We start from the raw sequence: 13,637 nt of genomic DNA on the forward strand, positions 1-13,637 counted from the left end.
ATTATTAGATGAACAATACATAGAACTTTATATTCCCATGTAATGGTTGAATATATATTACAGAATTAAGCAAACATTTATTTTAGTCGCCAAAGAGTTATGCTTTGGCTATACTTGTTTTGCAATGTTCTTAGTGGGACATCTGTGTAAGGTAGGATGATCTTTCTCAACATCAATCCAAAAATCTTGAAAACAGGTACTCCTTAACTTTGAGATGGTTTCATTGTAACCTTATACTTAAAGATACTCCTTAACCTTGATGGTCTCATTATTGGCAAGATTCAGCAAAGCTTTCTAAGCACAAAATAAGATAGATTTGGCAAACCTCAATGAGATTAAACCATCCCAATCAGGTGAGAAACAATGATTCATAATCTATATAGACTACTCTGAAACCTCCATGGAAGAGAGCCTCAAATATAGAACTAATCAGGAGGGTGCTGGATATTTGTTAGCTTTGAAGTTGTCTATCCCCATTCTCTCTTTGGAGTTCTCTGATTGGCAGAAACTTCATTGTCTTTTTTCTTTGTGTTATTGTATATTTGGATATTATTTTATTAGTGCCTTATACAATATTCTTTAGTATTCCTCTTTGATTATTTTCTTATATTATTATTCTTCTTACACTATTGTAAAGCCTTGAATATTCATTCTGGCCTCACCATTCTTTCCAACTCCAAAAGACCCTGTGACACCCATCCCCACCATCCATCTTGTTACTGCACAATTAACTTCACTTCTGATTGTCACTGTTTAAAAAATAGGTACAGGTTCTTGACTTACAACAGTTCATTTAGTGACTGTTCAAAGTTACAAAGTTAATGCACAATTAGCTTTAATGTATAGGTAGTCCTCGACTTAAAACTGTTTGCTTAGTAACTGCTTAGTGACCGTTTGAAGTTACAACAGCACTGAAAAAAGTGATTTATGTGTTTTTTACACTTACAACCATTGCAGTATCCCCATAGTCACATGATCAAAATTCAGATGCTTGGCAACTGGCATGTTTTTATGACAGGTACAGTGTCCTGGGATACTGTATCACCTTTTGTAACCTTCTGACAATGTCAGTGAGGAAGTCAGATTCACTTAACAACCATGTTATCAATTTAACAACTGAAGTGATTCGCTTAACAACTGTGGCAGTAAAGGTCCAAATATTATTATTTGGATATGTTTAATTAACCCAGTGGGCCCTGCTCTCTAATAATGTTCATGTGTTTTTTCAATGTCTTCCTGACAACAATTTCTACATTAACCTCAGATCTTTTCATCTTCAAAGAAATTCTGACATTTCTAGCTAATATTCGGTGAGTCAGAAACATTATACTTCACTGATTTATTAAGGAAAATAATCCAAAGCTACATATTTGTGCATGGCAAAAGTATGTGAACCTTTTCTTTCAGTCACCGTGTGTCCTCCTTGGGCAGCAATAATTGTGGCATTTCTTGTTAACTGTTGATTACTCCTGCACATTGTCTTGGGGGAATTTCAGCCATTTCTCCTTACAGAGCAGCTTCAGTTCAGGGATGTTGGTAGCCTTTTTCATATGAACTGCCTGCGTCAGCTCCTTCCATAACATTTCTATAAGATTAAGCTCTGGGCTTTGACTTGTCTATTCCAAAACATTAACTTTCTTCTCTTTTAATCATTCCATGGTTGCATGACTTATATTTTGGATCACTGTCTTGCTATATGATTCACTTACTTTTGAGGATCAGTTCCACGGACTGATTCCCTGTCATTTCCCAATAGAATTTGCTGGGACAATTCAGAATTCATAGTTGCATCATAGACCATACTTCTACCCTTTATCCAGAGGCAGCAAAGCAGGCCCAAACCATGATACTGGCATGGCCATATTCCAGAAATGGGTTAAGGTTTTTACATTGGAAAGTAGTATTTTGCCAAACAACACTTTTTCTTCAAGGACAATTCACTACAGCCCATTTGCTGCGACCAACTCGCTGTGGCTAACTCGCCATGGGACAACTTGCCACGCCCAACTTGCTGTTGGACAACTCGCTGCAGAAAATTTAGCAATTCAATTTAATTATTTAAAATAAACAAATATTTTATTTTTTGTCATTTGCATTTTGTTCTCTCCCTCCTTTTGTATTCTTTCCCTAATGATTCTATTCCACCATTTCTTTGATATTACTGTAACTCTTGTTCCGCAGCGAGTTGTCCTATGACGAGTTGGCCGCAGCGAGTTGGCCATGGCAAATTGTCATAGACCCCTCTGAGATTTCCTGGAATATTACACACCTTGTTCTTGATGTGATCTTGGTTAGTTAACCACTCCTGGGATTATATTGGTGTTGAACTGTTATTTATTGTACAATATCTGCCTGGCAGTGAACTGGTGGAGTCCAAACTCCTTGGAAATAGTTTTGTAGCCTTTTTCAGCAAGGTGGACATCAACTGATTTTCAGAGATGTTCAGAAATCTCCTTTCTTTGAGCCATGTCACAATTCCACATGTCTGTTTTGTGAAGATCAGACTTTGATGGTGAATACCAGAGTTATGTTGTTTAATAAGACAGGACATCCCACATTCACACCCAATTATCAATTGAATGAAACATCTGAATCTACTTTCCTCTGCAAATGAACTAGTAATCCTACAGGTTCACATACTTTTGCAACAAATATGTAGCTTTGGATTATTTTCTTCAGTAAACCAATGAACATATTCCTGTGTGTGTTTGTGTGTGTGTGTGTGAGAGAGAGAGTGAGAGGGAGAGGGGGAGGGAGAGAGAGAGAGAGAGAGAGAGAGAGAGAGAGAGAGAGAGAGAGGGAGGGGGAGAGAGAGAGGGGGGGGGGAGAGAATGTTCTGGTTCTGTCTTACAAATCTCCTGAGCTTCCAAGCAATAAGAACAAGAATGCTGGGACCTTGTCAAACAAGCTTCTTGTCTTATGAATTCCTCCTGCTTCCATCTTATGCCATAAATTTTGGAGGAGGTTTGAGGGATCCCTGCCAATAATTCTGTCCCATTTGTATTGGTATGTATTGTGAGAATGACTTCTTCCTGAGCAAATCCATGCTAAGATCCTAGAAAGTTTATATACAAACTAGGAGGGATGACCTCCAGAGGACAACTTGTAATCATCATTGCACCACAATGATCTTATGACCTTTTTCATTGATGAAGATTCTGCAACTCTGTCATGACAACTGCCCAGACAGACATTGTGCCCTCCTGAGGTGAAATTCACACCATCCTTTTGGTCTTCCAAAAGGGCCTGAAGACCTGGTTCTACCGAATGGTTTGGAGCCCTAATGTTGGTGGCATCATTCTGGAGGTAACTAACCCCCCACCTCTCCCCCATGTGCATCTTGCTCCCTTCCCCCATTTTTGTTAACTTTAAACTTTAACATTACCATTTCTTGTTTTGATGTTTTAATGTTTTTAATGATTTTAAGCTGTCTAGAATTGTCACCAGATGAGATAGCAGCATATAAATTGAATATTGAAATAAAATATGCCATGCCCCAGAGTGGCAAACTGCAGCCTCCATTCACCCGACAAAAGCCTTAGACTTTACAACTGAACTAGCATGTCCATGCTCTAAATACTGGTAACAGCCGATAGTTTTTCTAAGATGGTCTACTTTGGGGGTCTCCAACCCCTGGTCCATGGACTGGCACCGTTCCACGGCATGTTAGATGTCAACGCTGCTAACATCGAATGTTATTGCTTGACAAGAGATGAAGAAGTAGCTATTTCATATGTTAAACTTGTGTATTGCTTTAAGACTTGTGTATTGTTTTAGTTTAAGGTTAGGAGGGGGGGATGAGTAGGATTGCACTTTTCAAGGCCATCTCTAACTAAGAAGATAAGGCTTTGGCGGGTCTTCTAATGGAAGGGCAACTGATTCTTTAAATTAATTGGAGAATAATATTAATGACAAAATTAGAAAGGTGGAGAATTGTGTTTTAATATATTGTGCAAGGGGCGGAGATTTCAGATTCCAGCTTCCTTCGAGCAAGCATTTGCTGGTGTATTAGGCTAATAAAGGACTTTTAAGGTAAACAATGCCTCAGAGTCACCTGAAAAGCCCATACGTCGGAAACTTGACATTAGAAACTGGTCCACGCAAACAAGCGAAGACCCATCTGTGGGATGCAGGCAGCACAGAAAACCACACCCCTTCCAGTCCACAAAAAAATCTCTCTCCACAGAACTGGTCCCTGATGGCCAAAAGGTTGGGGACCCCTGGTCTACTTCATTCTTTGCCATGGCTTTTCTTTTACTGAGGAAAACAGCCATTTATTTATGTTCTTAAAAATCCCAAGTTGCCCAAACTCCTGATTCATGATATAGGCTACCATTCATAGTATGCTTCTAGCAGACCCAACTACTAGAGCTTAATATCCAGCTATCTTTAGATAATTACCCACAGAAGTTCATGTTACAGCAATAATTTTGTTGCTGCAGCCAAAGAGAAACCTTTAGCAACAAAGATTGAGGGAGACAAAAAGTACACACTGTCCATTTATGCTGCTCTGAACAGGGGTATTTTGCTATGGACCAGAGGGAGGAAAAACATTCTATATCAGAAAGAAGTGGTTTCTGATCTTTCAAAGACCCCCCAGAGAGGGAGGAGATGTAATAAAGAGGGCGACAATGTAAGTTACATGATTATATGAACAACCCATTGCTACCTAGCAAAATGACTGAGAAGCACAAAGCAAGGTGACCACTAGACTGTGGGAAAGGAGGAAAAAAACAGCACTGGATTTAAACTGTAACAAAGAGGAGACAATATCCTCACATAAACACAGAGTAGTCACTTGCCTAAAGTAATTTTATTTTAGTATCCATTGAAGATTATTTAGCTGTACCAACTTCACTATTTAGGCAGATTCTGCCTTTAAAGGTAAAGGTAAAGGTTCCCCCGCACATGCGTGCTAGTCGTTTCCGACTCTAGGGGCCGGTGCTCATCTCCGTTTCAAAGCCGTAAAGCCAATATTGTCCAAGGACGTCTCCGTGGTCATGTGGCCGGCATGACTAGATGCCAAAGGGGCACGGAACGCTGTTACCTTCCCACCATAGTGGTCCCTATTTTTCTACTTGCATTTTTACGTGCTTTCGAACTGCTAGGTTGGCAGAAGCTGGGACAAGTAACAGGCGCTCACTGTTACACGGCACTCGGGATTCAACCCGCCAAACTGCTGACCTTCTGATCGACAAGCTCAGCGTCTTAACCCACTGAGCCACCACGTCCCTTATATTCTGCCTTTAGATAATTGCAAATAAGAGAATAAGTCATTTGCAAATTGAGGTTATAGGCAAATAAACTGTGGAATAACTTCTATTGGTAAACTATTGGTAAATATAGATAGAATACCTCTAGAAAAAATATCTAGTTAATGTTTTTTTTTAAATTATCTCTTCAGAATAATATAAAGTCACAGGTGCTAGTTCTTGAGCTGGTGTTGGTCTTAGGCAAATGGAGCTCTTCCCCAAACCTAAGAAGTAATAATGTATCAGCATAGTATGCGGATCCAAGTAATGTGGCCTTTTGCAATTGACACGTGAAAATTTTGTCAATGCACAGATTTTCTAAGTGATCACGAAGATTTTTTAGTATGGCACCCAATGGGTCAATAACCACTGGACAACGTCTGATTTATGCTAGAACCTTTCAGTTTTGATTTTCAGATCTGAATACATTATAACCTTCCCTAATTCTTTGTCTTCTATTCTGCTATCCCCTGCTATTGCCAACTATCTATACTTTCTTCTTTTAAACCACAGTTATAGCTACTGTATTATAAGCCAAGACTTTAATGGTTTGTATTCAGAAATCCCACAATATTTTAACCTGCTTATTTACAACTACTATTTCTAAATCCTATTTTCTCATCAATTTTTCATTAGTTGGCACAGGATAATTTTTACACGTTTCAGTGAATCATTTTGGTAACGGTCTGTGGTATAGTCAGCCACGTTTAAAGGGTTTGGCATTTTTATCCATATATTGAGTCCTTAACAAAGATCTAGGATAGGCAGATGTTGTTCTTTGATGGTGTTAAAAGTATCATTGCAGGAAGAAAGTTGCCTTTTGCAATTGACTGATGCTGATGTCAATGCTGATGGTGTTCCAAATGGGATTCCAGTTGTTTGGGGACTGGAATCAAGGCATTTATCACTATTAGCAATACCTTTGCTTTCTTTTATTGTAGTTGTTCTACTTTTATTTGCAGGTTTTATATTTTGTGATTTTCTCCTGATTTTCTCTTCTCTTCTGCTGTCTCCAGGTACTGCTATGTCTACTATCCAGCTTTTTGGTATTTTTTTATTGACAACAGTTAAGTGTGGTATATTTTGTGGCAGTTGCTTGTCTGTTTGAATTCTAAAGTCCCAGGATACTTTAGCTTCTATTATTGTCTACTTCATGGTCCTATCAGATCTTGCTTATAGACAAATAGCATTTCTTGCAGATATTCCAAGGCAACATTGTTGATACTTTGTCAGATCATTGTTTGTAGTCAGTCTGTGTGATTTTGCAGCAGATAACTAAGTGGTCTACTCTTTCTTCAGCTTCTTGGCAGAGGCAACGTTTGCTTCCTGTTGCTGTCTTTTCAATTCTGGCTTTATATGCATCTGTTCTTAAGGCTTGGTCTTGTGCAGCCAGAACCAATCCCTCTGTCTTTCTTCAATTTTCCCGCTATTAGTTATTGCGAAGTATTGCTATTATCTGTTTTGCTTGCTATTTTTTTAATGTATTGGCCTTGTAAAACTTTGCCTTGCCATGTCTCTTTTCTATTCTTCATTTGGTCTTTCTTATAGGCCAGTTTGGTCTCTCCAGTACTCAGTAAGGCTTCCTGGTTTACTAGCTTCAGTACATCCCTGATCAAATGCCTCTTTATCTTCTTCAACTGTCTGATGTACCGTATTTTCCGGCATATAAGATGACTTTTTAACCCATGAAAACCTTCTCAAAAGTCAGGGGTCGTCTTATACGCCGGGTGTTAGGGTTAGGGGCGGTTTTATTGTCCGATGTTACAGGAAAAACCAGAGGCAACACCCCTCCACACATACACACATGCAGGCAACCTCGGCAGCTCATTGATAGGGGGAGGAAGGGGGAGAGAATCACAAAATTGCTGTCTGTTGTTGAGCCCTGCGGGCCCGACACTACACAGGGGGTCTCATTCCAAAAACAAGCCCTGCTTCACCTACTCACCACCACCCCCACTGCACACGGCTCGCTCCATGACCCGGCACTCCAACAAACAAGGGAGGAGGTCGCCCGTAATCAGCAAGCCCGACTATCAGCTGATCGACAGTTCCTGGCTCTACAAACCCGACGACCAGCTGCTTCACAGCGTTTGCACGCGCCTGCATCGCAGGGCTTTGCTGAGGACCCCGCAGGCACTCAGGAGGACAGCCCAGTCTGCCTTGCCATACAGGGAGCCTGGGCACTACAAAACATGCTAGCTGTTCCCTTGCCTGCCGACGGACCTGTGCCGGGACTGCATGCTATAGCCTGCGTGCTGGAGGCAAGGGCCGGCTGTTTTCCGTCGGTGTCAGATGGAGGCAGGTTGTTCCACTGGTTAATTGTTCTAACTGTCAGGAAGTTTCTCCTTAGTTCTAGGTTGGTTCTCTCTTTGGTTAGTTTCCATCCGTTGCTTCTTGTCCTGCCTTCGGGCGCTTTGGAGAATAGCTTGACTCCCTCTTTTTTGTGGCAGCCCCTGAGATATTGGAAGACATTTCTTGCAGTGAATTAAATTTGTGCTAGTTCCTTTTTGATAACTTCAATGCAGACAACCTTATTCTGTTGTTTTTGTGCTGTTCTGGATGCTCAGTTATTCTTTGTTTCAATTCTTCTTTTAGTTAGAGGGCCTTGTTCTTTCTGAGGAGAAGGCAGAGGAGAGGGTGCCTGGTTTGGGAATGAAAGTGATTCAGTATCTATGCTGGTGTCCATTATGCTGACTTCATTTGATTTGCTTCTACAATATGAACTATTTCTGGCAAGGCTTCAATTTCCTTCCCTTGGGTAGGCCTTTGCAGTTCTTCCAATCTGCTTCTTTGAATAGTTTCTTTCATATTATAAATCAACCTTGATCTGCTAGTCAGTGTTCTGTCATTTCTGGTTCTGGATGTTGTTTCCAGAACTGGTGCATTCTTTTCAGATATCCTCTTTTTGTTGGACTTGATTTGTAACAGCATATTATTATGTCTTTGTAAAGACTTCTTCACCCAGGAGTCCTGCAGTTGCTGGTCCTGGTTGCTCAGCCAACAGTCCCGAGTCCTCTATGCCAATTTGTCCAGGAGCTCCAACATCTAGCACACTGTCCTTGTTGATCTAAGAAGCAACCAATCTGATACAGGTTTCTCTGTAAAATTACTTCTCACCCTGTTATTTATGGGAGAGTGACTCTGCATCTGGCTCCTCTGATGAGACCTGTCCAATATGGTTGAACGTCTGGCATAGCATCCCTTTCTCACAGCACACAAGGCCACAACCACATCAAGGTAGTACCTCACTGGGGGGGTTGTTGTTGTTGTTATGGTTGGTAGCACAGTCAGCCATATGTTTAGACTGGATTTGAGATTTTTATTAATCTATAGAGTCTTTCCCAAAGACCTGGATATTTGATTTGTATCCTTCCTTTTGAAAAAAAATGGGGGGGGGAGTCAACTCAGTGGCAAACATACATCTGCCTCTTATTTTCTCTACAACAACCACCCTGTGAGGTGGGGATGGGTGGGTAGGCTGAGACAGAGAGACTGGTCGAAAGCTGCCCAACTGGCTTTCATGCCTAAGGGAGGACTAAACCTACAGTTTCTTGGTTTCTACATAAGCATTTTAAGGACTAAACCGGCTCTCTCATAAGGAAGAACACACATCAATTCATTTACCACAGTGAGTGTGGTAGGTGGGTTGTAAATGTGGTGAATAAGCACTCATCTCTGGACAAGTCAGTTGGATTGTGATAGGTAGCTATAGAATTTGAATAAAGAAATAAATTTAATGTTATGCTATTAATAACCAAAAGATCAAAAGTCCTGTGCTCATTAATGTTCCTGGCATTTTTACATTGTAAAAATCTAAAAAAAATAATCTGAGGGTTTGTCTTTTTTCAAGAGTCTCTGCCCATCCAACTAGGTCAGGCAGAATGGGCATGCTGCAGATCCCATCAGCCAATAATGTCAGGGACCAAAAGGTGAGTTTTTTCTGGAGTGGTTTTATTCTCTCTTCAGATAACAGAATGGCCCCAACCCTGTTACCCTTTCATGAGTCCCTAAAATCCTGTCTATGTTCCCCAGTATGCGGTGCTGAATGTGACAAGAGTCCCATTTTTTCCTGGCTATATTGCTAACTGGTCAAATATCTTGTATATTGAATTAGACATTTTAAATGTTTTAACTGATTTTACTGTTTTATTGTTTTAAAATAAGTTTTTATAATTTTTTAATTGTAACATATCTTCTGAATTGTAAGTTGCCCAGAGTCATTGACCAAGATGGGCAGCCATAGAAATTGAAGGGAGAGAAGGAGGAGGGAAGGAATATCTAAAAGAGCCTTGGTGGAGCAGTGGGTTAATGCCTCCTTAAGTAACACCAGCTGCCTGCAATTAGTGCAGGTTCGCATCCCACCAGGCTCAAGGTTGACTCAGCCTTCCATCCTTCCGAGGTAGGTAAAATGAGGACCCAGATTGTTGGGGGCAATTAAGCTGACTTTGTAATAATGCCGCTTGGGGTGTGTGTGAAAGCCCTAATAAGCAGGCATATACATAGAATGAAGGCTACTGCTAAGCTTGTAAGCCGCCCTGAGTCTTCGGAGAAGGGCGGGATATAAATGGAATTAAAATAAAAAATAAATAAAATAAAATGGTTACTGACAGGATTTGATAGATTTCTAACATATTTCTAGGTTCATTATATTCAAAAGGTACCATAAACTAGAGTAAATTGATAGTAAATGATGAGAACTCTTTAATACAAAAAAGAGAAATGCAAGGATTTACTTAGGTCAAAAGCAAGAAAGATTCCAATTTACCATTCAATTTAACTGACTTAAAAATTAAAACTTTTTTCCTTGCTTTCATCACACTGTAAAGCAGTCAACTTAAGCAAATATAATTTTACATATTAAAGCCCATATAGGGGGAACCAGTTTTCCTTTTGCTGTACTTCTTTCCAATTTACTCAGTAAAATATCAAAATTTTACACTATAAAGGTAAAGGTTGCCCCGCACATGTGTGCTAGTTGTTTCCGACTCTAGGGACCGGTGCTCATCTCCGTTTCAAAGCCCAAGAGCCAGCGTTTGTTCGAGGATGTCTCCGTGGTCATGTGGCCGGCATGACTAGACGCCAAAGGCGCACAGAATGCTGTTACCTTCCCACCGTAGTGGTCCCTATTTTTCTACTTGCATTTTTACGTGCTTTCGAACTGCTAGGTTGGCAGAAGCTGGGACAAGTAACAGGCGCTCACTGTGTTACGCGGCACTCGGGATTCGACCCGCCAAACTGCCGACCTTCTGATCGACAAGCTCAGCGTCCTAACCCACTGAGCCACCGCATCCCTTTTTAAACTATACATGAATATAAAACATATACATATGGCTTTCACTTCATAAAATTACCTATGCATTCCACACAGTATTAAAAATTTGATTCCTGTAATGTTTAACTAGACAAAACAGTGCACCATAGGGCAGAAACATTTTTTGTACCAAGGTACCTACAGAATGTGTCCAAAATTGGGGACCTATGGGTCCCATGGAAATGAAATTTGGCAACTTTTATAAAACATTTCATAACATAAACATTTCCATAAAGCAGTTTATATTTTAAATGGTCCATAACATATAGAATGAAACTAAAATATAGGACCCATGACTCCCATGAAATTGAAATTTGGCAAATTTTATAAAATATTTTATGACAAAAATTATAAAACAAAAGAGTTTGACATAATACAAAATGTCATAAAACTTTTTCTCTGGTGATGTTTGATTGTGCTATAAAGTTCAATATGGGCTAGTTTCAAGGCAAATACATCTCTGAATATCTCCCTGAATTTTTAAGAACTTTTCAAGTACACTAGAAGCTCTACCATTCTTGAAGGCATTGAGGAATCTGGTATGGAAATATCTCTGAAACAATGGCCCAAGGGGGCATGGGTTGTCTAGTTTTTCCTTGAAATTGAAAAAAGAAAAATCACAAGGTAGAAATATACTAATATCCAATACAGAAGTAACATGTCTACTGAATGAATGTCTTGATTGCTTACATTCAGATATCCAATTGGAACTATCTCTGTAGAGACATGTGGTTAGTTAAACACCAAATGTATTGTTATGAATTCTCTAAGAGAAATAAATTCAAAGCTCAATATTTAGTACATAAATGAGTAAAGTTCAATGATAAGTAAAATCCTTCCAAATCAATCCCCTTAAATTTTTTGGTTAATTTTTTCACTATGCTTAGAATTTCATTAGTATGTTTCTACCATGAAAACTCATATAGCAAATAAATTACTTCTGTGATTGAACCCATTTTGCATTGGTAGAAGAAGAAAATCATATTACTTTTCAAAGACATACTTCTGTTTTTAATAGGTGTAAATAAGAAAACTGATGTCTTATTTTGAGTTTTCAAAAAGAAAAAAATACTGTATTTTCTTGTCAAATATTTCCTTTGTGATTTTTTTTCCTTTTAGAAATTTGAATTTTTATTATTTAAAATATATAAATACTTGAATAAAAATACTGAGAAATTCTAAAACAATGAATTTACTCAATTGTTTATTAGTATATACAATTATCACCTGATGATTCAAATATTTCATTTTCTGATGATCAATAAATGCTATGCTAAAAAATATGTTCTTGAATGCCGCTATATTTATATAGAAAGGCCTTGAGGAAATTATTTTGTTACAGAGATGCTATGGGATTCATGCTTTATTTGAAACGTATCTGTAAGTATCCTAGAAACTGTTCCATTTTGCAAGGTACTTAGTAACATATATTAACTTGACTTCAAAAAACTATTCAATATTTTCAGAGGTTCATATTCTTCTGAACTACATGTAGAAAATAAAGTTATGCTCTTGTATCAGCATTTTTCTATTAAAAATTAAATCAATATATCATTTACCTGAGTGGAGTTAGATAGTTGTTTTTTCCACGGCTCCTCTGCGCTGCTGGTCAGGTTTGTGCGGTTATGAGGTAGAGAGAGTGCGTTTCGCTGCAGGTAAGGCACGTTTCCATTACTTCCACTTCCTGTTATGTGATTATTGCCTATCAAAATAGTGTCTGTACTACTCAGCGTTCTTGCTGTGCTGCAGGGAACTGAGCCTGCTGGAAAGGGTCCATTTGCCATAGGCTGCCCAAGACAGGTTGGACGGATTCCGTGCTGTGTGATGTTAGGCACTCTGGTTAGAGCAACCTGTGGCTGCTGACCAGAGACAGAGTTTGTAGGCAGTGATGAGTCAGCTGTTGGCCCATTAGCAATTCCAGTAGATCGTACCTGTGCAACTCCCATCTGCCTCATCTAACAAAAAGGGAATACAATGTTTAAGAAGACAGGCAAAGTATTTCAAATTATAATTTCTTCAAGCATTTTTGGTGGAGCAAGAGCCCAAACTATGCTCTTCTGAAGTTTATGAATATAAAGGTATGCCCTATAAAAGACAGCCCAAAATTATGCAATCATTCTGTCTGAGCAAGATTGTATTGAGCAGTAACGATGGAAAAAAATTGTTATCCCTTTGGCCTATTTTATAGGCAAAAGCTGCATTTTTGTGCATTCTTAATTCATTGTGTACTTGTAACACAGAGCAATGTACTTCTCAAGTAATGATGCTATGTTGGCAAAAATAAAATAAATGCTGCAGCAGCAGAGTAAAACATAGTAACAATCCAGCAGGAATAAGTGATACAGCCAGGAGCAGTGGTATGGCTCAACATAAAGTGTTTGCTCCAGGTTTTCTGAAAGAATACAGTGTTAAAGCCAGACATATTTTTTTGATAAATTTATTATACAAAAGTATGCATGTTCATTAGGAAAAAAAACCCTGTGCTTCAAATAGGTATCTTGTCATCTAATAAAGACAGTAATAGTAAAATAACACATTTGAGGTTTTACTTCACTGAATTCTTTAGCATCTCTATTTAAGTTCAAAATTAATGACAGAAAATAAATGCCATATTATGAATGTGTACTACTTCCATGTCAGTAATTGAAGAATAATTGCACTATATTATTTCATTGCCTCTATGAAAAAATAACCCTATGCTAATTCGCTATATGAATTCCTTTTAATCTATTTATTCATCCATCCTTTTTTCCACACTTACAACGCTGACCAAGAATGACTAAAACATTCATAAATATTTAAAATCCTAGAATTTAAATGTCCAACCAATTTCATTTCATAAGACAATCTGCAAAGTAAATGTGTTTGCTGGCACCTGCTGGTGTTGCTGCATCAAGACAAACTGACTCTCCAGCTGTTCCAGCATAAGCTTCTGTGCTGGATTTAAACTATTTCTATTTGCACGCAGCTGTTCCAAGTGCTGAAAAAGAAATAAAAATATATCTCTTATCACAATATGACTAATGTTATCTCCTTATTTACTTTCTTTTTAAAACTATTTTTTTAAAGTTTTA

General features: G+C 38.7%; 1 protein-coding gene across 5 annotated transcripts in view; it reads right to left on the reverse strand.

Moving 5' to 3' along the window:
- The window catches only part of KDM6A (lysine demethylase 6A), a 167,951-nt gene that overhangs the window by 55,667 nt on the left and 98,647 nt on the right, over nt 1-13,637 (reverse strand). For all 5 annotated transcript variants that reach the window (XM_083362452.1, XM_083362453.1, XM_083362450.1 and 2 more), the window contains 2 exons: nt 13,439-13,543; nt 12,123-12,518 (listed from right to left, as the gene is read on the reverse strand). In XM_083362452.1, coding sequence (XP_083218578.1) covers nt 12,123-12,518; nt 13,439-13,543 — 501 coding nt within the window. The remainder of the gene's footprint in view (nt 1-12,122; nt 12,519-13,438; nt 13,544-13,637) is intronic.

The sequence above is a fragment of the Vipera ursinii genome (genome assembly GCF_947247035.1).
Source record: "Vipera ursinii genome assembly, chromosome: 4".
In the NCBI taxonomy this organism is placed as follows: Eukaryota; Metazoa; Chordata; class Lepidosauria; order Squamata; family Viperidae; genus Vipera; species Vipera ursinii.